Source organism: Phalacrocorax carbo, chromosome 1 (assembly GCF_963921805.1).
Source record: "Phalacrocorax carbo chromosome 1, bPhaCar2.1, whole genome shotgun sequence".
NCBI lineage: Eukaryota > Metazoa > Chordata > Aves > Suliformes > Phalacrocoracidae > Phalacrocorax > Phalacrocorax carbo.
Window position 1 is genome coordinate 17,954,440 of NC_087513.1, and position 24,785 is coordinate 17,979,224.

The window sequence follows — 24,785 nt, forward strand, 5'->3', positions numbered from 1 at the left end:
GAATACACTTAAATACAGTGAGTCTGTTATATAGAACCCTTAATGTGCTTGCTAACAAGCGGAATGAAAAACCATAAGGGGATATTCACATCACAACTTTTAGATATTTAACCCTTAAGGTACTGTAAGCAGAAAGGCTTAAACTTCTTCCAAGCAGAAATGCAGACCATTTGGGTTTGAATACATTCTCCACAAAGATATAGGTAGAAAATTAGTGACCTAAAGCCTGAGGGTACAGATATACTGTTTCACTTGGGGTATTTTTATAACCTGTGCTCAATTTTCTCATAAAGTCTGTGTTTTAGTTTAGTCACGAGCTCATAATGTTTGTTTTATATCCCAGTTCTTTAATTCAAATCTCAAGCATCTGACAAGAAAAAGAGAACAGTGTAGAAAAGACACTGAACCATCCATTTGTCTTGCCACAGAGTCCTCAAAATTGCAGATGCTACTGAAGAGTTGCAACACCGAATCCAGTCCTGGAAGAGTGATCTTTTAAGTCCACTTTTGAAGGGGTCTTGGGGACCAACTGGGCAGGGTGAGGTAACATCTGGGACACTAAATTTATCACCAAAGACCTGAACGCCAAGAATGAGTTCTCTCAAATGCTTCTCAGTGACAGCAGTCAGGACTGCCTGAAAAAGTGGCTGACACAGAGAACTGAAGGCATAGCACCTCTAAAAAGGGGCAGAAAGTGCAACTTGGTCTGGAACCTGAGGACTGTTCCTCAGCTGTAGTTGCCTTATTCTTTCTGTGATGGTAACTGAAGGGGAAAAAAACATATAAAAGGAAGACATTTTAGCATTTGTTTGGAGTTTGCCAGACCAGTGGAAGGATTTAATTACAATGTGGGGCATTTGGAACTGGAAAAATATTTATCAGGTAAGTCTCTGTTCAGTAAATTTCACTCATGTGTACAGATGGGCAAAGGTATTACTGTCAACATCTTATCTTGTATTAACCCACAAAATTTTTTTTTAAAAAGAGCAGTAATTAAATTCTGAAGTTGCACGTTAAGATTTGATTTCCTTTCTAAGGTACCCTTCCCAAGCAAAATTGTATGTGATCAATAATTATACCAGGTTAGAAACAGCTTGAGTTAGGTGTCTTTATGGAATATCGTTGCTCGTATCTTACACTTAAGCCTAAATTCAATAAGTTAGGAATAAGAAATGTCAAGAATAAATTAATAAACTGAAAGTTAACCGTTTCTTACCAGCAGGGATTATGCCAATCCTTATATTGCACTGGACTAATGGTGCTTTGGGATTATTTTGGTCTATGCCAGAGTCCTTCTGCGTTCTTCCAATGAGACCATGCATCACTTCACTGAATGTGCCGTCCCCGCCAACACAAACAACACTGCCAGGAAACACAAATTAGAATGCACACTAACAGTCAATAAACAACATGGCAAGTGTTCTACTCAAGGCATGCACTGAGCACATCAAAAATAGCTGTTCTATTCTCTTCCTCCATTTTCACAGAATATAGTAGTCCACAGTCAACTTGGCAGTTAACAAAAAAAACCAGAAAAAAAAATTCAAGCTGTACAACTGCAAATGCACCTAGACGTGCCTCTAATGTTAGGAAAAAATGTTGATGCGCAACCTAAAGAAAAAGTCTTTAACCTCTATTGCTGTGTGCCGACAGACATCAGTGGAAATGCACTATACAAGGAAAGCACTGAACAGGACTGTACATACAGCTTTCTAATGAAACAAAATGTAAATAGAGTACCTTTACTAAAAAGGGAAAAGTTAGTTAATATTTGTGGCTTCAGGCAGAAGTATATTTTACACTACTGATTTAATAGCGATATACATTATATGAAAGTCAAAAAACAAAAGTGCATGCTTGCGTGCTCTTTTGAACATGCTGAGAGCCCATCAAACAGACAGAAGTCATGTATATCTACATAACCATTCATAGAGAAACAGAGTTCTAAATGTTACCAGATGCAAAACTTTGTTTTGCAAACTTAATTCAGGTCAGAGCTGGTGCAGCAGCTACACAGATCCTCAATATGTTAAAGCTCAGCAGAGAGTCCACAGCCAAGCAAATACTAGGAAGTAAAAGACTATTTTACAGCAGTATACTTTTCATGCAAAATCATCAAATGCACTCCCTGAACTCTAAAAGCATAAACATTCTTTAACTGAAAAAGAGATTCAAATACACTTTAAAGGAACACATGACAAATCCAGGAAGTTATGCGTTTAGTCCCCAGCATACATGTTTAGGAATGTCTACTGTTACCTACAGCAATCTTCTCCAATGCATAAACTAATACTTTTCCCACAGTCAGCAATAGATAATGCTGAATGAGCACCTATTTCACAGGACGAGTTACTTTATTTAACTTTTAAGTATTGATGATTTATATTTGCTTATTATTGTATTTTCAGCAGAAGGAAAGCTTGAAAAAACCCAGCCATTTTTTCATGAATGGAGTGGGTAGTCTTAAAAAATATATACTGCCCAACTCGAAGTCAAGACCTAAGAGACTGGGAGAGAAGGGAAAAGAAGGATGTTTGTTTTTAATTTTAAAAATTAATTTCTCTTCTCATAGCTTAACTATTTCTCAACTTTAGCCTGTCTCATCTTTCTGTGCAGACTCTAAGGAGGAGGTTAAGTGGACAAAAATTTCCATGTCAGTTCAAGGTCAATGTTGTCTCAGTGGTGTTCTATTTATAACAAGTACTATATCAAGGCTCAGAGATGACAACAATATGAACACCTATACCTATCAAGGGTAAATACTGGCAAAGAAGTTCACATACACAATATCAGCATGACCAGATTAATTGCAAACATCAGATGACCAATGGGCAGGTGACATGTGTGAAGAGCCCTAGTGAAGAACTACTGTAAGACAGATCATTTTAGAGTGATTCCTACATTTTGGGCTTATTTTTCTAATGGACTAGCGTTTCACTCCTTAGACAAATGGTAACAGTAAACTACATATGCTAAATGACTTCCAAAGAATCAAGTCCACAAGACACTGAGTTTTAAAAGAACTATGGTCCCTTCTAGTATCAACCTGTGAACTAATTCAGTAACTAGGAAAAAAAACAATCTGAAACAGTTTTACAAAGGCATGTGCAACAGGCATACGGATAAGGAAGCACAGCAATTCATATGTGCCAGACTTATTCTAAACGTGGTTGTTACCTGCACAATATTACAGAATGCTCTAGTTGTTCTGCACAACAATGAACAAAAACCTGCCATATGGTAACGCAACATTTTAAGTAACTGTTTTCAAAGAGAAGCTGTTATATCACTGAGCTATTAGATTAGTATAGTCACCATACGAAATTCATATAAGGGGAAATGGGAAGAACAAACAGGAACCACACACAAAAGGTTTAAATAAGCTGTCTCAAGTAAATCTACTTGGAAGGCAGTGAAGGGGTTTTCGTTAAGAATCCTATATCTAGTTCCAAAATTATAGGCATGGCTTTGCCAAACAGGGAATCTGGAGATGAAATGAGGAATGAAGGGAAATCACTGAATGAAGGGAAAGACATTTGTCAGAACCAATTTAAGAGAATGGGTAATCACAACTAGGTGAAGGAATCTAAAGAAGCTTTTCTTCTATGTGAGAAGTATCAACCAAACTTCAAGAAACACATGCATTTATGTGGCTCAACCATTTTTAAAATCTTCCATAAAACCATGTGATCTGTTATTTAAAAAGTAGTATTAGTAGAAGAACTCCTACCTAACAACACTGTTCACCACAGCAACAGACTTGTACGTGATGGATAAAAATCAGGCTCAGAAAGACGTGTTGCAGTTCCCAGGCTAACTGCCATTAAGGCCAAGCCTGGGCACAGAAGAATCATGAGATTCTTAGAAGATGCAGTTCTCTGGCCAACTGTTTCTCTCAGTCATGTTAGATGGGGGGAAGGGGGAAACACACACACACACACACACAAAAATTCTCCAGTAACAGACTGTTTGAATCTGCCAAAAACACTTCAGGTACCATTACAATTGGTCACTGCCACTTGTAAAAAACAATTTACTAGAAGTGGACATGGGCTCACTTGCTTCCCTTTTCTGCTCTGTACTGGAATTTCACCAACTGTCAGTATTATCTATTTCAAATCACTTAAGTCAAATGAGAAGAAAAATCTTAAACTAGGTTTTCCTATGATCCCAGTTTCCCTTCCTTGCACTTCTGCAAAATTAAGAAAAATCCCAGTATAGTCAAAACTGCTTATTTAAAGTCAACTGATTTTAAAGCAGCTGAAGTCTAGGAATTCAACCTATGAATGTAGTTTCTTCCTACCACAGTTTGCCAACATCATGCCCTCACTCGATTTATATAACGCATATAGATCTGCTCCCCTAGCAAAAGTACTCTGAAGAGATAACGTTTTATTTTTGCAACTTACCAGTTAAATGTACCTGTCTACAAATGCAAGGTATTATTTTAAAATACTGTAATTATGAGAGTTCATATGCATAGGTTCTGCATACATTTTCATGATCTTCCAGTCATCTAACTTGTTTCATGTCATGAACCAGAAACTGGAATGACTAGCTTATGTATTAAAATATTCTGCTTCTACAGCAGATTTAATAAGGGAATGCAACTGCACCATTCAATTAGGTCTTCTTTTAAAACAGTAATTCCACAACAGAACACAAATAAAGCCAAATGATGTGACCATTATTTGAACAGTCCTACATAGGAAGAGGAACTATCTGTAACACTTCTAAACAGCTCATGGTTTTTACACACAGGCTGAATGCTACTGATGCCGTGTTCTGGACTCATGTATGTGTCAAGATCACCTATACCACAAAACACTTCAGGGTAGCTTTCAAGCTATCACAGAATGCTCTACTTCTGGACAAACAGAAGTATCTTACATTTATCTTTTGAACACAAATCTCATGCAAACATTGTTATACTACACTTGAATATATTGTTACTGAAACAGTTTAGTTTTCCTGTGATAATCCTAAATGTGGATCTCCTATCAAAAGGAATATGCCCCAGAACTTGCAGCTGTTGTAATGAACATATCGGCAATGAAGACTACTATTTTAAATTAAAAACCTGACAGATTACAGAATGTATCAGCTAGAAAAGGAAAAGCAAATGAAGTTACTTACCCATCATATTTATTAATATTGACTTCAAATAAATTGTCCTTAGCATGGTTAGCATGTTCAGTTACTATGAAGAAATAAACACATGAAAAATTACTATTATAAAATACTCTTATAAAATGGTATATAATATAAAATTATAAAAATGTTATTAATTCATTAATAACCATACTTCTATTACCAATGTCACCAAAAATCAGCCTGCCCTTAAAATGTGTTTCAAAAGATTTTATACCAAGGAAAGAATTGAGAGAGGCATGCACTGTACTCGACATGAAAGAATATTTCACTAAAAATTGTGCAAGTGAATAGTTGGGTTTAACAGTAAAGCTGAAAAAGATGAGACACTATCTTATACATGAAGAGCTCAAATACCTCAGAAATACCAGACGTTTTAATTTAGTAAGCAGAAAATTGATAAAAGGTGGTAATTTCTCTGGCTACCTATATATATTTTTTTATATATATACACCTTTAATTAGAAACCATCCTTTCTCTACCACTCAGTTTCATTTCCTTAGTAAGAAAAGGTAAGTAACAGAAAGAATTTAAGCTACTTAGAGATGCGTTAAAGAATTCATATTGTGTTTATTAAGAAATTAAAATATTTATTACTCACTAACAACATCAGTGGAGATAGAAGCCAGACTGAAGAGTGGAGCAACTTTCTGTTCATAAATCCTCTTCCCTTGACGTTTTCCTCCACATGGATTAATATACACAAGCAACTGCTTTGGTCTAGACTCTGCAGTATGGAAAATACTATAGTACACTGATTTTGCACCAAACAAAAGCTTAACAAGCTATACAAAACCAAACCTGTAAATATCGAAGTGAACACTGTATACAAACCTTTTAGCTCTTATAACTCTATAACTCTATCAAAGAGCTACAAAAACCTGCTTCCTCTATCCTCTTTATTATACTGAGTATACTGACAGTACTGAACAAGTTGGTAGTAAGACAGCAGGTGAAATTCAGAATCATTTCATCTGACTCCATGTCATGTCATATTCTCACAGTACCTTCCCACTAAATGACATCAGCATCACAGCATACAAGACAAAAGACAAACCAAGGGCAGCAACAGGAAAGACACTTCTCAGTGAAGCATACATAGAAATACTTTTATTTATTTAAACAACATTCTTGCTTTATAACCTAGTTAAAATGCATTTCCTTTAAGTGATAAAGACACAGTAAGAATACCTCCCAACTACATGCTGCACAGCAAGTGCTTGCCCTTTACTGTAACCCCTTCCCTTTAGAAAACACCTTTGATATTACTATCTCAAATTTCTTTGAGTAGTTATGGATTTACATTTACTAGCAGACACAGAAAACGGTAATGCTTGATGCACCCAGAGAACCTTCCTTTTTTGTATAGAACAAAGACCTGTTACAATATTCACACTTCCTCGGATGGCATTCTAAATTATTATTTTAAAAGAAAAAATAAACCGAGTTATTAGATCGCCACACTTGCATAATAAATCCACCCAAGCTAGACTGTTTGAATGGTTTAAAGCTGCCACACACCAAAGCACCGTTTACCCTCTCTGAGGAGCTCCTACCTTTTCTGAAATAGCTTGTTAGCAATAGAATGGACACCTGCACTCAAATGGGGATGACTGCCCAGGCCACATCTCTCATAGGTGTACTGAATGCCACACGAACCCTATTTCTTAAGAGATTTTATTTGAAGCCAGATACCTCATGTGTAATGTATACAAAACAAAAACATTATTAAGATGCAGGCTTCCAATGCCTGTTCAGAAGAGCATTTTTTTATTAAACATCCATTTTCATTCTCTGAGCCTTAAGTACTTGCTCAAGTCAAATTGTAGGTGTACTTGTCTCCAGTCCCTTCTCTGGCTCCATCTCTCAGACGCACCTCAGACCTACACTGCAAGTAGCTGATTTCCACCTCTGCCTCCAGCCCTATCTCCTGCTGCTCCTGTCTGGCCTCCTTGGATGGATCTGATTACTTTATCTCATCTGGACTGTAAATGGGACCTGCTGCTAACCCCATCCCTGCTCTGCCCACCCTGCTCAGATACAGCGGGACCTCACCCTGGTCAGTGAGGGCACTGCCTGTGCTATGGTCATCCTTGACCCCCTTTAGTCACGGAGTTGATCTGCTCCTGCTGCTGCTCCCTGACATCTATCAAGGTATCTCTTTCAGGAATAACTCCTGCAAAACTACTTTTAGCCTTCCAAGAAGTAGATGTCCAAGAGTCCCAGAAATGATTGGTGGTAATTCTCACTACATAAGGCACACTGTTGATGAGACTGGAAAGGTGAGACAGACACACAAAAAGCTACCCATAAATCTTACGGTCGCTACAATCCTTGTAATCTCAGAGATTTGAGGTGCTCTCAAGATCTGAGGACATTTTTCACCCTTTACTTTCTCCAAAGTTAGTCATTTAAAGCCTCTGCTAAGCTTTTAATAATGTCCCTATTTTGTGAAAATAAGTTACATCTGGGCAAAATTATGAGACGCCTATAGTTCTAACTGATAAAACACTCAATACAACTTAATGAATACGAGATGCAAAAATAGTGATAAGAAGAATGAGACACTTAACTCCCAGCTCCCTCAACTCTTGAGTATAAGCTTCCCTTAAGATTTCAAAAAAAAGCAGATGTATGAAAACAATATTGACATACATGCCTATAAAATGATTCTGCAAACATTAGTAGTTTAGTCAAACTTACTCTGCCTTTCAAGTAATTCTTTCAGTGCCTGTATCCACTGATTACACAAGTGCTCATCAATACACCAAAACGTCACATCACTGCACCGCCAGCGGTGATTTCGTGCTTTCTTCACGTAATACACTATTTAAATTAAAAAACAAAAACAAAACCATAAACAACAAAAAACCCAAAACATACACACACAAAGAGGCACAATGAGACAGTTCTGTGAAATGACAAATGCATTTCAGACAGATCTCCAAATATCTACCTTTAGAAAATAGTAATTAACCCCAACTACACATTTATGCAAATGACAGAAGCATTCAGAGTGTGAACAAGACATCTATAGAAAGTCAAAATGAAAACATAAATGAAAACACTTGCTCTAGGCCATTAGCTTATAGCAGATACCCAAACATAAACTTATTTTTAAACCAAATAAAATCCATTTTCCATAAACTGATTATAGACATACTTATACAAAAGTTCACTGAGCTTATATATTATTTTATCCGTATTAAAGTCTGCAATGTCTACATAATACAAAATGCCGTGAGCTAAGAGGATAAGCCAAACCCTCACATCAGCCCCCATGTAACTAACAGGGTGAATTTCATTTCATAAAGCTGAAGTTTGAGAAAAAATATTTACAGTCTTCTTGCGCATTAAGAACTAAGCTTACCTTTCCATCCACAGTATCACCAATCATTATTACTGAAGGACTAAATATGAGGCAAGTACTCCACAACATAGAACTGTGGCATGGGAGCAGTCACATTTGCCTCAGCTTCGCAGCACAGAAATCACCACTCTTTCCCCAACACAAACAGAAATTTGTTTCTGGAACTTTGTTTTAAGAATGTAGTCAATGATACAAAGAACCTTTACACACATGCATTCTGATGGTTATGGATAGTTTTAAAAAAGCCCCAAACATTCAAGACTCATGTTCCCAGACTCCCTTGATTTTCTAGTTAAGTAGTAGAAAGCAAGTGTCCTGCCGCAGTCATTCAGCAGCAGAAAGGTAAGACATTAGTTAGGACTACTTCACTAAATAACCAAACATAGCACATGTTCTTAAAGAAAGGGTTTTATTTTACAAAATAAGGCTCTCTTAAATGTAACCTGGCATTTTTTTTTTTTTTTGGGGGGTGGGGGGGTGGGTGTTTAATTTGTTTGTTTGTTTTCCTGGTTTTTTTTTGTTTGTTGGTTTTGGGGTTGTTTGTTTTGGTTGGGGGTTTTTTTGGTGGTGGTGGAGTTTGTTTTGATTTTTTTAAATGCCCCATTTCTGTTAAAAAAATTCTGAAGATTCGTTCTGAGTCTGCCCTTTATACCTCCAACTAAGTAATTAGCACAAGCATCCTGCGAGTATACTTGCCTTACCTGTGAAAGCATATGGCTTTGTCATTTTTTGCCATTTGCCAGCATTACGCTGTTTCTTGTTAAGTTCAGTTTCTTCTACAGCAATGATCTCAGAGGTTGGTACGGAACAGCTTTCTGTATAAACACAAGATCTTACACATTAGTATCTTCAAAAAACAGCACCAGAATTATTATTTCTACACGTAATGATATAGACATACAATTAGAGTAGCTGCTTAATAAGCACGACCAAGAGCATAAGTAGAAATTTGCTGATTATTTTCAATTTTCTTTTGCCTTTAGTCAAAGCACATGATCCATAACCACCTATGAACTACTCCAAATGTTTTAAATGTCTACGATTTCTCAGAAAAATAGGTATTGAGTATAAAAACATTTTTGCATGAAGCCAAAATCCAGCAACACTGATTTCAGAGTAATTAAATTGCCCCTTCAATGACACTTAGTCCAGATATTTGACAGTGAAAAGCACAAGTTATTTCAGAGAATCTGCAACTAAATCTAGTCCAGAGAGACTACAGAGGCCATTTGTTATTCTCAAGTAAGTAGTTGGCTTATGAAAGAAGGGCATTCATATGAATGCTTAAGACTTTAAATCTCACTAAGCTTTTAAACTTCAGGATCTCTGAAGCAGCAAATTCTAGATGTTATATGTACTGTTAAATATATTTCCCTTGTATCAACTTCAGAACTATTGTTTTTCAGAATAACAGGCCTCTTGCTCCTACACTATGAAAGAATTTTCCTCCACCCTTGCCCTTTTTTCTGTTATAGTTCCTCAAAACTTTCTCAGTCTTCTTAACTCCTGTCAAATTGAGGCTTTTGTCTCACATCACTGATTTCAAAATTTCTTTGCTTTTACTTTATCTCAAAAAAAAAATCCCACATGCTTTTTATTCATGTACAAGCAAGCACTCTGTGTATACATACACAAAAAACAATTACATGAGATATATTATAATATAATCTCTTATATAATAACAATATACTTGTTTCTCTCATATATAGGGTTTCTCTCATATATAGGTAGATATCTAGACTGATATAGAGATACAAAGAGATATTAAACACACAAAAATGTTGTTACTGGGTTTTATCCTACATTTCATGTTCCTCACGATTTTGCAGAAGTACCATGGCAGTGGTGAGGAATGTAAAATAAGCAAACAATTTTCCTCAGCTCTTCACAGCAGCGACTACAATTCATTTGTCACTAGTTCAATTTTTTTCCCCCATCTTATTTGTTTTAGTCAGAGTTGTTACCCATTGTCATGTCTACTGACATGTGTTTTTTTCCTTTATGGGTGTTTCAGGTGCTTTATATTCCTTTAAAGATTTTATCTTACCAGAGGTTTTTAGCTTGGTTCCAAAGAAATGTAGCTTCCAAACTTCACGCTGAGGCCTTTTAGGAATCTGGTTGTATTTGAAAGTTTTAACTACTTAGAAAACATATTTAGCTTTTTTTTTTTTTGCATTTACTATATTTAAGGCATGATGGGGAAATGCAGCAGTCACAGAATGTCTTTATTATAAAGATCCAACAGCAGAGATGAACTCACTAGAAACACGATATAGTTTTACATGTGTATGTATATGATATAGATATCTATACACAAGTATCAAGTATTCAATACTCAATAGTAACAGTTAATTGGTCTTCCTAACATTCAGAGAAAAGATCTGCTATGGGATCTCAACATGCTTATCCACCTATCCATTTAGCCAAGAAAAAAAAATACAGAACAGAGATGCAACAATGAATTAAGATAAGGGAACATGTTCTTTAACCTTTCTTTCTCAGAACTGCTTTTAGTTGTCATTTTTCTACTGGCCATGCCACCTTTCCAGATGTTCAAATACAAAAAAAGCTTGTTACATTTATAAAGACTGCATACTTAAGTGGTAACTGCTTTTGAGGTTGCTCACAGATACGCTAAAACACTTGACAAACTACATTTAGATCAAAATTGAAATGACAATGCTCTAATGAACATTTTGGGAAATAGTTCTACATACTGGATACTTATTAGCATGTACACTAGGAGCAGCAACAGAAGTCACTGTTTTATTAGGAATTTTCTAGATACTGAAGCTGTCCAGCTGTACAGATAGCAAACAGATTAAAAAGCACTTCCAAATCTGTATCACTGAAAGCATTCCTTTGGAGTATATATTTTAGCACATATTACACAGCTTATATTAACAACCCTAGACCTTGCAACCACTTCCACTAAGTTCGCCTAATTCTTCAGATGTGTTCTCCCTCTGACAGTTGCACGATTGCTTTTCTAGCAAATGTCTTCACAGATGTGGCAAAAAAAAGCAAAGAGTAAATACTTTAGTTATAGGTATGCTTTTTTTAATCTTAAGCCACAAGAAAAAAACAGATTTGGAGGGGTGGGGAAGGAACAAAACAAAAGCAAGGAACAGAATAGAGTGATCCCACTTTCCCTCTGTAAATCTTTGCATTTGATAAAAGTCTGAGAAGTATCTACTCAATGAATACCAGCTATGCTGACTGTGGCCCTCGGTTCTACGTGGCACCGTACAGGCACCAAGCAGCTCCATTGCCCTGATAGCATACTCCAATCTTAAGGCAGTCAAAACCACACACTACCTAATACAGTAATTGCAGAGGGCCAGAAAGATGCAAAGCTGCTCAGATACAAACATGTTATTCAGAACATTCCCTACAGCTTACAAAAACAAATCTGAATGCATTTGTGTTTGAACAGAGCTCAAGAATTTCTATCAGTCCAAATACAACTCTATCACTATTCAACGTAGTGTTATACAGTATATTGCTTTATCAGAAAGCAAATCAATTACTTAGTCCCACCCTCACCCCTTTTTCCCCAAAATGGGGACGTTTCCATTGTGAAGAGAAATCAAACGACCTTCAATACAAGCAGCACAATCATGGTCCTATAAACACAAACCCCTCATCTGCCATTTAATCATCAAAACCTACCCCATAAAAATAAGCAGGACTATCCTGCCCTCTTTTGAGGGGTCAACAAGGTTCACATATGTACTAATTATACTCCTTTCCCACACCTCTTTCACTGATTTAGCATACAGCTGTTCACTCATAAAGGCCTTCACCTTTATGAGTTTCTCCCAAAACATGGAAAATCTTATTGCCATGTTAACAAAAAGAAAAAAAAATGGTACTTACACCAGCACTACTAGATCAACATTGATAAAAAAGTTGAACTACAGGCTCAGACCATACCAAACAATTTGACTTGGCTCAGTACAGTGTGCTCAACTAAGTAGCACAGAACAGTTCCTTGACAAAATACCACGCAAAATACCACGTCTTTTTCAACATACACATCTAGACGCAAGAGACTGAATTTTGAGTTCAGAAATACTAAAGTACATATCAATTTTCTCAAGCTTAATCTCAAAGATCTTCAGACATCTATGTTTCCATGTCTCACCTTGTTGAATGTCTAGCACACATGATACATGTCCATCCAGAGCAGCTGGATGAAGGGGCATGGCAAAAAAACAACAACAAAAAAACCCAACCCACAAACAAAACACACAATGGACAGGTGACAGTCCTCGCAGCACACTGGCTGTGCCAGTCATCACTCATTCTGGGTCACCGTGCTCTTACCATCTTGACAGACACTCTTCTTGAAGCGCAAACTGACAAAACAGCAAAATACTGTATTACATGCATACTACTTTTCCCCACATTAAGCAAGGAGAAAAGAAAAAAAGCACACGAACAGTGGGCCTTTTTTTTGTGAAAAACATAGCCAGCAGTTGCGATGTGTGTTCTTCTGTGTAAAGAAAGGCTTTTTGGTGTGTCATCACTGTCTGCCGCTCCCACAGAACACTTCCCAAGTTTGCTTAAACTCACTCAGAGCCCCAGTCAAGATTTGTTCATTCATCACTGCCAGCTACGTATCCTACAGGCCAAATTCCTCCCTCACAAATGTGTTAGCTCAAAGCAACACAGACGTGCAAAAGCATAAAAACATCACTGATCACAGCACTTGATTTATTCTTAAAATTCAGTTCAGGCCCATGGATGCAGTAACATTCATAACTAATTTGAATTATTAGTATACTCTTGTGACTCTAACAACTTTATCTTGTGATATTAACAACAAAAAAGCTGGAGCACAGATTCAAAGAAAAAGTATTTTTTCAGTCACTTTGAAAACTAGTTTACTATTACAGACCACATGAACCATAAGTTACCTTGTCCTAAGTTTGCCTTCACCTAAAAGCAAGGAAACAAGCTTTGTATCAGAAGGTACACTGCATTATACTGATGATGCACTACAGAAAGCTGTGTCTAATAAAGACCAAAATAAGTGAAGATGGGGGATAAGGATATAAAGCAGAATAACAGAGAACCCTGGGAGAAGGGGAAGAAAAAAGATGCCATGACTAAATTATTTAATTCAGAACTGTGGAAGAGTCACAGAAACATCCAAAGGCCACGATCTCACAATATACAGCTGTGTAAAGTGAAACTTTTTTTTTTTTTTTAAGGTAAATCTTCAAGTACTTAGTAAACCAGTAGACAATAGATCAGTTCCTAATATGATCAGACACACAGTTGCTACTTCATATCACATATCTCAATTTGAAACAAATCACAGCAATTTGAACTTTGATCAATTTGCATATTTAAATCATATTGTTGAATGTTTTCCCATTTTAAATTTCCAAATTTAAAAAAATTTTCAACTCAACTATGAATATTTCAATGGTAAAGCAAGAAATAAGATGCACTTCTTCACCTAAAGGGGGGGGAAAATAAAACCACCGCCACAAAAGAGCTGTGTCCTGAAAAGCATGTATTGTTTAATGCAGTATGCATCTATATTTGAATAATGTATCTTCCAGAAGACATGTTACAAAGAAACAACGCCTTCTAGAGCTATTATTTCCCACATCTTACTGGTTCAATGCAGTCAGTGGACCTGCCTAGAGAAAAACACGGTTCAGATTCCTATGTGTGCCCATCACCAGTTGGGAACGACTGATGAAAAATGACTGACTAAGGATGCGCCAACACACCGCAGGTGCTGGACTGACCTTGTCTCCAAGCAGGCCCACCTCTGCTGTCTTGGTGCTGTGTTTATCAAACTGAGCATTCTTTAGAATCCACAACACCAGAATGGCATCAGTCTTGTGAACACTAGTACTGAGGCTTCCTCAAGTGGTTGTTTTGGGGGGAAAGCTGGAAAAGGCACGCTAAGGGAGAAAGAGAAAGGTTAAAGGAAAGTGCACACAATAAATGAAGGCATACAGTCCAGTGTCTAGTTCGGTCACCCGCTTCATACTTGTACTTCACAGTTAAAAAACCAGAAAAATGTCACGAGAATCTCATTCTGTGTTTGCAACCTCTTCGTACTAGGCATGATACAATCTTAGCCAACACTTCTAAAACACCCATAAATACATACATACAATACATATAATCTGCTATGAAATTTGGTACACAATTTTTATCAGGTTACTTGAGAAAAACTTCACTGTGCCATCAACAGGAGGAAATAATAAAACAATTATTCTGCCCCACTTTGCAGGTCAACTAAATCTCATGGTAAAGTATTACAAGGATGAAAAATAATTTTCTTCAGAATATTTGAAGATGAAGGCATGCCTAGGAAAAAAAGGTGTTTCTCAGTTACTTTTAGCTATGCACATGAAAAATTTCAGATAAAACTTGCTCCTCTAAGTTCAAACAAGTTTAATGAACCAAAGAACAGGAAATGGGAACCTCATTACACTGAGGACAGAACTTGAAAATATGATGCTGTTAAACAAGGTCTAACGATAGGAAGGTAAGTAAACAGCATTTAGGATTTAAGGTTTTCAAAACATACCATGCCTTGAACAAACACCTCGGTTTTGTTACTCTTCGTATGTTCTCAAATAGCATAAAAAATAATTCTCCTGAATTAATGCTTTTTTTAGTCACAAAATGCATTTTGACAGAAGGGGTTTTAAATATCTATGTATTCCAATATAATTGTACAAAGATGAGAAAACACAAGAGTCTCCCCATATTATGCAAAACCATATTTTCCTGGACAATAGGGCAAAGTCTCTGTTGTTTCCTATCTGCTCCTGAATTTGGATGCAACAGGGAGAGGTAGATATTTCAACACTTCTACAATACGATAGCTCTAGTTCCTTACCTGTCAAAGTCTGCAAACCTTGACAAAACACATACCGAACCATTTTTATTTTTGTAGCTAAATCCAGGACAGTAATAAATACTCAGAAAATAAGCAGCCGTCACTGACTTTTTTCAGTTTCAAGACAACTGTTTCACTGTAACAACTACCTATTAAACAAAAAATATAGCATTTTTATACAGCATAATTAAGTCTGTATTTAGGCATAATGCACAGTAGTCACATAGTCAAAGGCTAAATGGTAGAAAGATACCAATCTTGGTCAAGCAACTCCTCTGAAATTATGTGCTTCCAGCTAACCATCTTCCATATTATAAAGTTTATTTATATACTGTCATGTATGCTGCTCGTATTTCCAAAATAATTGTAGCAAACATGATGAGCCATCCCAGGTCTTAAAAGAGCCTAAAGGCAACAGGGCAGCAATAAGATAAAACTGTGATGGTATTAAAGCACAAGTGTAGGAAATACATTAATTAATCAGGGTGTTGAGTAGAGGAGGTACCTCATCTATTGTATTGATCTTTACTTACATCATACCTGTGCCTCCAGAACACTTAAGCATTTCTTTTTCTTCTCCCACTCTCCCCTTTCTCTTTTGATTCATGTGATATTTTCCAAAATCCTGTAAACAGCTATTACAGGGCAGCAGCCACACTCAGTAACCAGACTTGCCTCCTAAGGAATCTCCAACTGGGTACTTCAGAAACTGCCTCAAAAAAAGTCTAGTTTACTATGTCCCACCCTCCTCCCACCATTCTGACACTCACCCTGGAACAGGCTTCAGGACAGGTTCACACTCGCTCTGGCCCACCAGGAGTAAGCTGAGCAAACTTACAAGTTAAAAAGTTGTAAAACGTACAAGCGTAAGCAGTTACAAACTTTAGAGTGCTAGTAAGAGAGCTAGAGCTAGTGTGATGTTGTTAACACTCTTGGCATGGTCTAAAGGAAGTAATGGACACAAATTTCTCTTGGGGAGATTCCGAATGGACACAAAGAAAATTTTTCACAGTGAGGACAGTCACCATTGGAATAATCTCCCAGGGAAGTGGTTGACTCGGCCACGTTGGACACCTTCAAGAGTCGTCTGGACAGGGTGCTGGGCCATCTTGTCTAGACTGTGCTCTTCCTAGAAAGGTTGGACTAGATGATCCCTGAGGTCCCTTCCAGCCTGGGATTCTGGGATTCTGTGTGATTCATCATGCAGTAGAATGGAGCTCCCACTGAATTTGCTCTAGCCTACAGATCAGTCAACTGGTAATTTTGCAAAGGCATTTTTAGAAGGATTATACACAATTTTACAAAATTCTCTTGAAAGCAGAGGCTACTTTACCTAGTGGGAGCAATTGTCCCAAATGGCTCTGAAAGGTTATGTTTTAAATGTAAGATCCAGAAACTTTTCTCTAGACTAGTTATATTTCATTTTGAAGAATACGGATCTTATTTTTCACACCTATATAGGCAGGCTCGGCAGAATTAAAGAACTAATTTGTCTTCAAAGTCTTACGCTCATTTAGCTGTGCATCTGAAGTAAGTTCAGAAATTTTAAAATACTTTTTTCAGCAGTACTGCTGATAAAAACTATATTATGTCAAACTCTATTCACACAATAGCAGTGGCAGGATAACGAACTCTTTTTATGTTCTCATGAATAAGAAGAGATATACTTAAAACTTGACCAGTTCTCAGTTATGTAAGCTACGACACCAAGTTCCTACAATTCCGAGTCCTCCTTTTCCCTCCCCTTTTTTCAGAAAGCCTCAGGCCAATAAGATATTATGATAAAATCAGGAAAATATTTAAGAAAGGTACATGGTAAGAAGGGAAGAACTATTTAACTATTTAAGTTTGGCAACTTGCCTGAGACTGGAGACATCTATATTCAACCTTTCTCAGATAAACTTCTAGTCAACCTTTCTATTATTTATTTCCATCTCAGTTCCTCCAACCTCTAAAATGAGGATGACAGCAGTTTTCCACTCTACAGCTGCTGCTGTGAAAAGAAGGACATTACACATTTTCAGATGTTCACATACCATGCTAATAAGGCTATATTAAATATGGGAATAATTACTATGTAAAATCCCCAAGGTCAAAGAATCTGATAAAGTACCACCTAAAGCGTACTAGAAAACCTGATATACAGTATGTACAGGCGTTTTTAGAAGTTATCTAGAAATTCTGCCAGGTACTTTCAGCAGTAACATCTCGCACTCACAGTTTTATAAGTTGGCGTTATTCTAATTGCACAAAAGGGAACTATAAACAGCTTTTTGCCCCATTACAAGTTACATTAAATATTTCCAAAACAGTGAGTCGCAGAAGTTAAACTTCCTTTGGAAATTTCCAAGGAGCTTTTCAAAAAGCGAATAGCTTAAAAAAAAACAACCAAAGCCCCCCCCCCCCCCCCCAAAAAAAACATTTGAAGAAAGTTATTGCCCGAAACGCTACCTCAGTATAAAAGTGTTTTCTAACCACAACTAAGTCGAGTAACTGAAGATAAAAAAAGTTGCTTTTGAAGTCCTACAAGCCTGTTACATCCTGCTACGTTCATGTGAACGCAACATCACAAGCCACACGCTGCTGCCTACTCACAGCGCCCGGCGGGGTCCGGCGGCACAGACCCGCGCCTCGCCCGCCCGCCCGCCCGCCCGCCGCGGGGGCCGGCTTCCCGCCTCGGCCGCCGCAGGCGCGCCCCGAGCGGCTGCTGCAGCTGCCCCCGCGCACCCCGCGGAGCGCCCCGGGAGCGCCCCACCGGCCGGCGGACCGGCCGTCCCGCCCAGCACAGCCGGCTGGCCGCCGCTGCCCCTCCCGCCGCCGCTCCCGGGTGCTCCCGCACCGCCCGGCCCGGGCCTGCCTGTCGCTGAGCCACCCTCCGTCCTTCAGCGCCGGACTCTGAACCCCGGCGGCGACAGCCGCCCTTCCCGCGTAGGGCGAAAAGGCACCCGGGTACAGGAAACAACCAGGGCCAACAGGACGCTCGGAACGCTCAGCGCCCTCTTAGCCGACACCCGGCCGCCGCCGCCCCGAGAGCCGGCTCTGCGGCGCCCCGGCGGGCGTTGGGCCGTCCCCGGCGTCCCCGGCGTCCGGAGCGGCCCCGCGCGCCGCCCGGGAGGCTGCGAGCGCCCTGCCCCCGCCGGTGAGGAGAAGCGGCCCCTCCGGCGGCCCCGGCCCGCCGCGGCCCCGCGGCAGGTGCGCTGCCGCCCGCCCGCCCGCCACAGCCCGCCACAGCCCGCCGTGCCACTCACCGCCGCCGCGGCGCGGCAGGCGGGGGTCGCGCCAGGCCAGCTGCCCCCGCTCCTCGTCTAAGGTGACCTCCGAGGAGCGCTGCCCCAGCCTCAGCAAGGAAACCAGGCGGAGCCGCCGCCCGCCGGGCGGCTGCTCCATGGCGGCCGAGAGTCCGCAGCCCCGCTACCGCATGGCCCGGCGGAGGGAGCGGGCGCCCGCAGCGGGGCGAGGCGAGGCCAGGCCGGCAGCTAACGGCGCCCCTCTCCCGCCGCTAGCCGGCCTGGCCCCCGGGCGGGGCGCGGCGTCAGCGCCTACGCCAGCGCCGCCGGGGCGGGGCCTGCGGGGGCCCGGGCTCCCCGGCGGGGCGCCGGCCTCGGCGGAGCGGGGCGGGGAGCGACGGGGGTCGCGGAGGCCCGGGGCGGGGCGGCGACGCGACTAGCTCCGCCGGCCCCCCGCGGGCAGCCTGCCCGGGCTTGGGGCGCAGAGATCTGGCGAGACCGCGGGGGTGGCTCGCCCGGCCCGGCCGGGCCCGCGGGAACGGCCAGCACTGGGGGCACCCCAGGGCCGCGGGCGTGGGCGGCTTCGCTCGGGGAAGCTGGGGCTTGCAGCCCGACGTGCTGTGTGCGGGTTGTTCCGTGCTTTTGGGGGAGGAACTTTCAGAAGTACCTGAGAGGAGGTCGTAGCGAGGTGGGTGTCGGTCTCTTCTCCCAAGTCACTAGTGATAGGATGAGAGGAAACAGCCTCAAGCTATGTCAGGGAAGGTTTAGATTGGATATTAGGGAAAATTTCTTTGCTGAAATAATATGCAGTAGTCAGGCATTGGAACAGGCTGCCCAGAGAGGTGGTGGAGGCACCATCCCTGGAGGTGTTAAAAAACGCTGTAGATGGGGCACTTCAGGGCATGGTTTAGGAGGCCATGGTGGTGGGCTGACAAGTGGACTTGTTGATCCTAGAGCTCTTTTCCAACCTTAATGATTCTATGATTCTAGGATCAAGCACCCATCACGGTGACAACGCTTCCCTTACCAAGACAGTGAAAATGTAATGAATATATCTACCTGGGTACTACCACAAACCTCTCCATCTACCCTTGCCTTCTTTTCCATAAAAAACATTCTGAGTTTGCCTTAAAGATGCTGACAATTCACTGTGACTAAATTCTTCACTCTTTGCCGGATTTCTTCCATGGTGTCCCTGAACCTTACCACTATAACCATCAGCATCCGGCCCAAAATACAGGCCAGAGTGAGCAGCAGTTGCTCTGCCTCTGACCTTGCTCCAAACCTACTGGTTCTGAGTATTTCTTACAGAGGTTAGAGAAAAATGGCACTGGTCTGTTCCTACGTGGGGACAGCCTGGGGCCCGCCTTCTGCTTCATAAGAATGACACAGACAAGCCAGTTGGCTTTGCTCAGAGCCAGTGCAAGGCTAGAAAGCTTCAGCTCTGCTCCGAACCTTATAATGTACTCACATTTTCTGAAAACAGATGAGCTAGGTGGTGTCATCCAAGTTATGTGTTCAAGATAGTCTTCCTGTGCCACGAATACTTGTCATCTACTTTGATCATTGCAACATCCTTTCCACCGGCCTTGAAAGACATGATGTTGCCACCTTTACTGTTGAAAATACCTGGGTATGCCACACTTTCACATTTTCAAGGAACACTTTGTTTCTGTCAGTTGTATTGCCTTTGCATTTTTTGAATCCTTCCCTCTGCAAACACCTGTAAAGCTCTTTATATTGAGGCTTAAGGTAAAGTTTGTTGCAAAAGTCAGCTGTGAACATTAGTCGCAGCCAAATCCACTGCTGAGCAGTCATTAGCGTCTCACTGGTTCTTTGCATTTTGCAAATGCAAATGCATTTTGCATTTTACATCATCTGCTATCATCCCTTTAACACTTGAGCACCAACACATGCTTCTGTCCCTAGAAAGTAAAGGTCAAATTTGAGCGAACACAATATTTTTTTCAGTCGGTTTTACTACTTTATGATTTTCTTCCCTGACTCTAACAAAGAAAGAATTTCTAAAGGATGGCTGACTTGGTAAGCTAAAGCACAAACATGGCAATTATTGGTTTACTGCTTATTACATAAGCCTTTAATTACCATCGAGGAGACAGAACTGCAGATGCAGTGATGCCAGTAAACTGCAGGATTTATAGCCTAAAATCTTGGTGCTAAAGACAGCTGATCACAGGGCTCCACCCTGAGAAATGGCATGGTGTAAAAGCACCTCACTTTGTTCACAGGTCCACAGAGGCCACAGGCAGGGTTGCAATTGTAGTTAACTTGGGAACAATAATACGTTGTATAACACGTACAGTTCACAGTGTCACATGGTAAGAATGCAGGAAGGTTTATCTCTATGACCCATTTATTATCTATCTAGCAAACAATATAACTTTTAAAGCCAACTTTCTCTCCCCCGTGTCTGATTTTATAATAGGTCATTCATCCTGAATGACACTGAGCCAAGTGGTGTGGCTGATACTCTTGAGGGAAGGTATGAGGAGTGGGCCCAGGCAAACTTCATGAAGTTCAACAAGGCCAAGTGCAAGGTCCTGCACATCACTCAGGGCAATTCCCAGTATCAATACAGGCTGGGGGATGAGGGGATTCAGAGCAGTCCTGTGGAGAAGGACTTGGGGGTACTGGTAGATGAACAATTGTACACAAGCTGGCAACATGTATTTGCAGGCCAGAAAGCCAACCGAATCCTGGGCTGCATCACAAGAAGCGTGGCCAGCAGGTCAAGGGAGGTGATTCTGCCCCTCTGCTCCACTCTGGTGAGACCCCACCTGCAGTGCTGCGTCCAGGTTTGGGGCCCTCAGCACAGGAAAGACATGGACCTGTTGGAGCAGGTCCAGAGGAGGCCACAAAAATGATCACAGGGATTTAGCACCTCTCCTATGAGGACAGGCTGAGAGAGTTGGGATTGTTCAGCCTGGAGAAGAGAAGGCTGCAGGGAGACCTTATTGCAGCCTTTCCATTTAAAGGGGACTTATAAGAAAGGTAGAGAGAGATTTTTTTACCAGGGCCTGTAGTGATAGGACAAGGGGCCATGGTTTTAAACATTATGAGGGTAGGTTTAGATTGGAGATAAGGAAGAAATTTTTTACTATGAGGGTGGTGAGGCACTGGAACAGGGTGCCCAGAGAAGTTGTGGATGCCCCATCCCTGCAAATGTTCATGGCCAGGTTGGATGGGCTTTGAGCAACCTGGTGGTTGTGGAAGATGTCCCTGCCCATGGCAGAGGAGTTGGACTAGATGATCTTTTAATGTTCCTTCCAACCCAAACCATTCTATGATTCTATGTTATCTATAAAAAGTACTTACTCCTAGCAACTTCATGTTGTACTGAACAGGATCATTACATGATAATGTAGGCTATCAGTTAAGGAACACTTCTAAGTACGTACATCTTTTTAACCAACAGGAACAGACAGGTATTCTTCAGCATGATCTACATTACCAAAATATTGATTTAAATCATTACAAACTTGAGCTCTCTTACAAATCTTTTGGAGGTGTACTTCTTCATTAGGATCCTGTGACTAATTTTTTCCACAGTGAAAATCAAACATGCCCTTGTAGTACCCTGACAGAAGTAGAAAGTACTGTGTATCCAACCTTATGTGAGAGAGTGGAAGGCCTGAAATGAAAAAATATAAAATATCTTAACAAAGTGAAAGCTGGATAATACCCACATAAGTGTGCCAGAAATCAAAGAAGAATCGTATTCCACAATATTTTTGCCACTCTACTCAGTTCTGTGTTGCAAGTAAGAGGGAATTGCAGATTTTTACCAAGAACTCCAGAAGAGACAGCGTGGGATATCTGGAAAGCCAAGGACACGTAGTGAACAATCCAGACTCAGACTGTGTAAACAAGAAGGCCTCAAGGATGTCGCAAAGGTTGACTGCGGTTTTAAAGGCACGAAGCAAGCAGGAAAAAGGGGAAGGAACCACCGACTTAGCGGAACTAAAAGCAGGATATGGGCAGATCAGGCTGTGCATGTGGATTAAGAGTATAAACGAATCAGAATATAACTAACACCGCATGGCCAAACACAGCTGACCAATTAACAATAGACTTGTGCGTGATAAGTTGGTTAAAGAGCTATATTAACCGTGCTGTGTCTGCAATACACTGACATCTGCTTGATCCTATTGATCGTGTGCTGTGTCCGTGACTTCCGCGTCAGCAAGACAGCTTGTCACAGACGTGTGATGGAGTTCTTCAGCTGCTGTGTCCTGTGCTCCAGGCTCAAGGACTCCTCCATGTCACAAGGAACATCTGCAATGGTGCTCAGCCCCACTGAGGGAAGAGAAGAAAGTTCAAGATTAGTGAAGATGTTCCTACTATGGTCCTTTGTACATGAGAGCCAGCTGTGGTCTTCTCCAAATGATGTCTAGTACAGAACAGAAACTTTAATCTCATTGCTCAGGAGTTCAAAACTGAAACCAAAATCAATAAAGTTTTTGCTTTGTGTATATTTTGCTGCCCATTGATAACTATGAAATATTTATTTTCTTCCACAGAGAAAACACCCCAAGAAAGTTTTTAGACAGCTGCTTGGGAATTTATCCAAAGTTTTTATCTCAGTGCATCGCAGGCAAATTGAACTACTTACATGTGAATCAAATTATTTTTTCAAGTACACACAAGCAAGTTCTATTAGAACAGCGTAAATACAAACAAAGGTCAAATTTGGCAATTGAAGTACATTTGGAAAATGGAAATTAACCAACAAAGGTAATAGAAGAGAGGAAAATAATTTATTTTAAATATCAAAATACTGATTAATGTTCTAATTTCTTTCTACTTATCATCTGACAAAGACTAAAGCATGAGTGGAATATTCTTGCTGCTGATAGAAAGAATGACATCACTTTCTCCAGAAAAATACCTGGACTATTTTAAAGCACTTCTATGCTTTTATCATAAAAGTTTAAATTACAGTTATTATTGTAAATGATCTGGAAAAAGGCAGCTTTAAAGCCTTGTCAAAAAGGATGATTGCAGCCCTGTATTCACTTGAGCCAAAAGGTAGTTGAGAAGAAGTTGTTGATATACTGGAGGGTGTGGGAATGGATCCAGAGATACTTCGTTTTCTTGTGAAGGGAAATGTTGCATATTGTTCCTGAACCACAAAAAGTTTACAGAATCCTTCCCTTCATCCAAAGCTCCAACCTACCTCCATGTTCTCTGCATCAGCTATGTATTACTGTGAAAAATACTAAATATGATTTGTTTCAGGCTGTTATAGCTGTGGCTCTCACCTACAGATAAACACAGATATACACAGATTTATGTTTCTTTGTTTGGATCCTTATTCCTATTTTTATTATTAGCCTCAACTGGAGTCCCTCAGGAGCTGTGAGACTTCCCTCTCATCCAACTGCATCCTTTTAAGAAACAATGAAATTAAAAGTTTCCTCTCTGACAGAATGATAATGCTCTCTGGCAGTGTGCAACTTTGGTCTGAAGTTGATAGATTATTGTAATTAGTTGAAAAGGCCAGGAACCACTGCTCGTTCTTCTGTTTTAAAGAGACCAATACAGGAATCTGAGATTTGCCGTCTTCCTGACGGCCTTGAGCGGTATGGGATATGTAGTGGGGTATATAAGAAATGTTTGCTCTGCTCTGGTAAAAGTCTTGAATAGGCCTTTCCCTGCAGTGCATGTAGGCAGAACTGCTGGTAACATCCAAAGGGTTCTCTCTTCTGTCCACCCCTCAACTACATCAGTTGTTCCGATTAAAGAGTACATTTCTCACTGCAAGCTCTGCTTTGCCAATATTTACAGCCCCTCAAAGCTGCAGAAAAACTGCTCTTTACCAGGCCCATGCAGACCTTGCCTGGAGCACGCCTATGTGCTGGTTTACAAAACCATGCATATGGACCCGTTCTCAAGAAAAGCTCTAAGGGATGCTAACCCAGGCAGGCAATTTTTTATAGTTCAGGTATCAAACTATTATCAGACTATGTATCATGTTCAATAGTAACCTCCATCATATATACTAACTTTTACACTTACTGAATGTAAGAACAGTAAGATTTTTTTAAGGTTTATAACTGCCTGGAGAGTTTTTTACACAATTACAGTGTACGTGTGTGCTACCATCATGACTCTGTTGACAAATTTCAAGTGTGGTCTC

The 24,785-nt window shown here is 40.4% G+C and overlaps 1 protein-coding gene and 1 long non-coding RNA gene across 4 annotated transcripts in view; one reads left to right on the forward strand and one right to left on the reverse strand.

Annotated features, from left to right (window-relative positions):
- CERK (ceramide kinase) overlaps window positions 1-18,903 on the reverse strand; it is a 43,037-nt gene extending 24,134 nt beyond the window's left edge. Inside the window, exons 1-6 of one of the 3 annotated variants that reach the window (XM_064445520.1) lie at window positions 18,647-18,903; window positions 9,223-9,336; window positions 7,855-7,977; window positions 5,753-5,878; window positions 5,137-5,200; window positions 1,217-1,362 (exon numbers count right to left, since the gene is read on the reverse strand). In XM_064445520.1, coding sequence (XP_064301590.1) covers window positions 1,217-1,362; window positions 5,137-5,200; window positions 5,753-5,878; window positions 7,855-7,977; window positions 9,223-9,336; window positions 18,647-18,785 — 712 coding nt within the window. In that variant the 5' untranslated portion in view covers window positions 18,786-18,903. Of the gene's footprint in view, window positions 1-1,216; window positions 1,363-5,136; window positions 5,201-5,752; window positions 5,879-7,854; window positions 7,978-9,222; window positions 9,337-14,289; window positions 14,436-17,254; window positions 17,381-18,646 lie in introns of those variants that run through there. The other 2 variants (XM_064445529.1, XM_064445536.1) reach the window with 2 other exon arrangements.
- A 65-nt stretch (window positions 18,904-18,968) lies between these two features.
- On the forward strand, window positions 18,969-23,118 carry LOC135312418 (uncharacterized). Its single transcript, XR_010371924.1, has 3 exons — window positions 18,969-19,313; window positions 21,072-21,183; window positions 21,323-23,118. It is a non-coding gene; the product is annotated as an uncharacterized LOC135312418 (long non-coding RNA).
- Window positions 23,119-24,785: the final 1,667 nt, after the last annotated feature.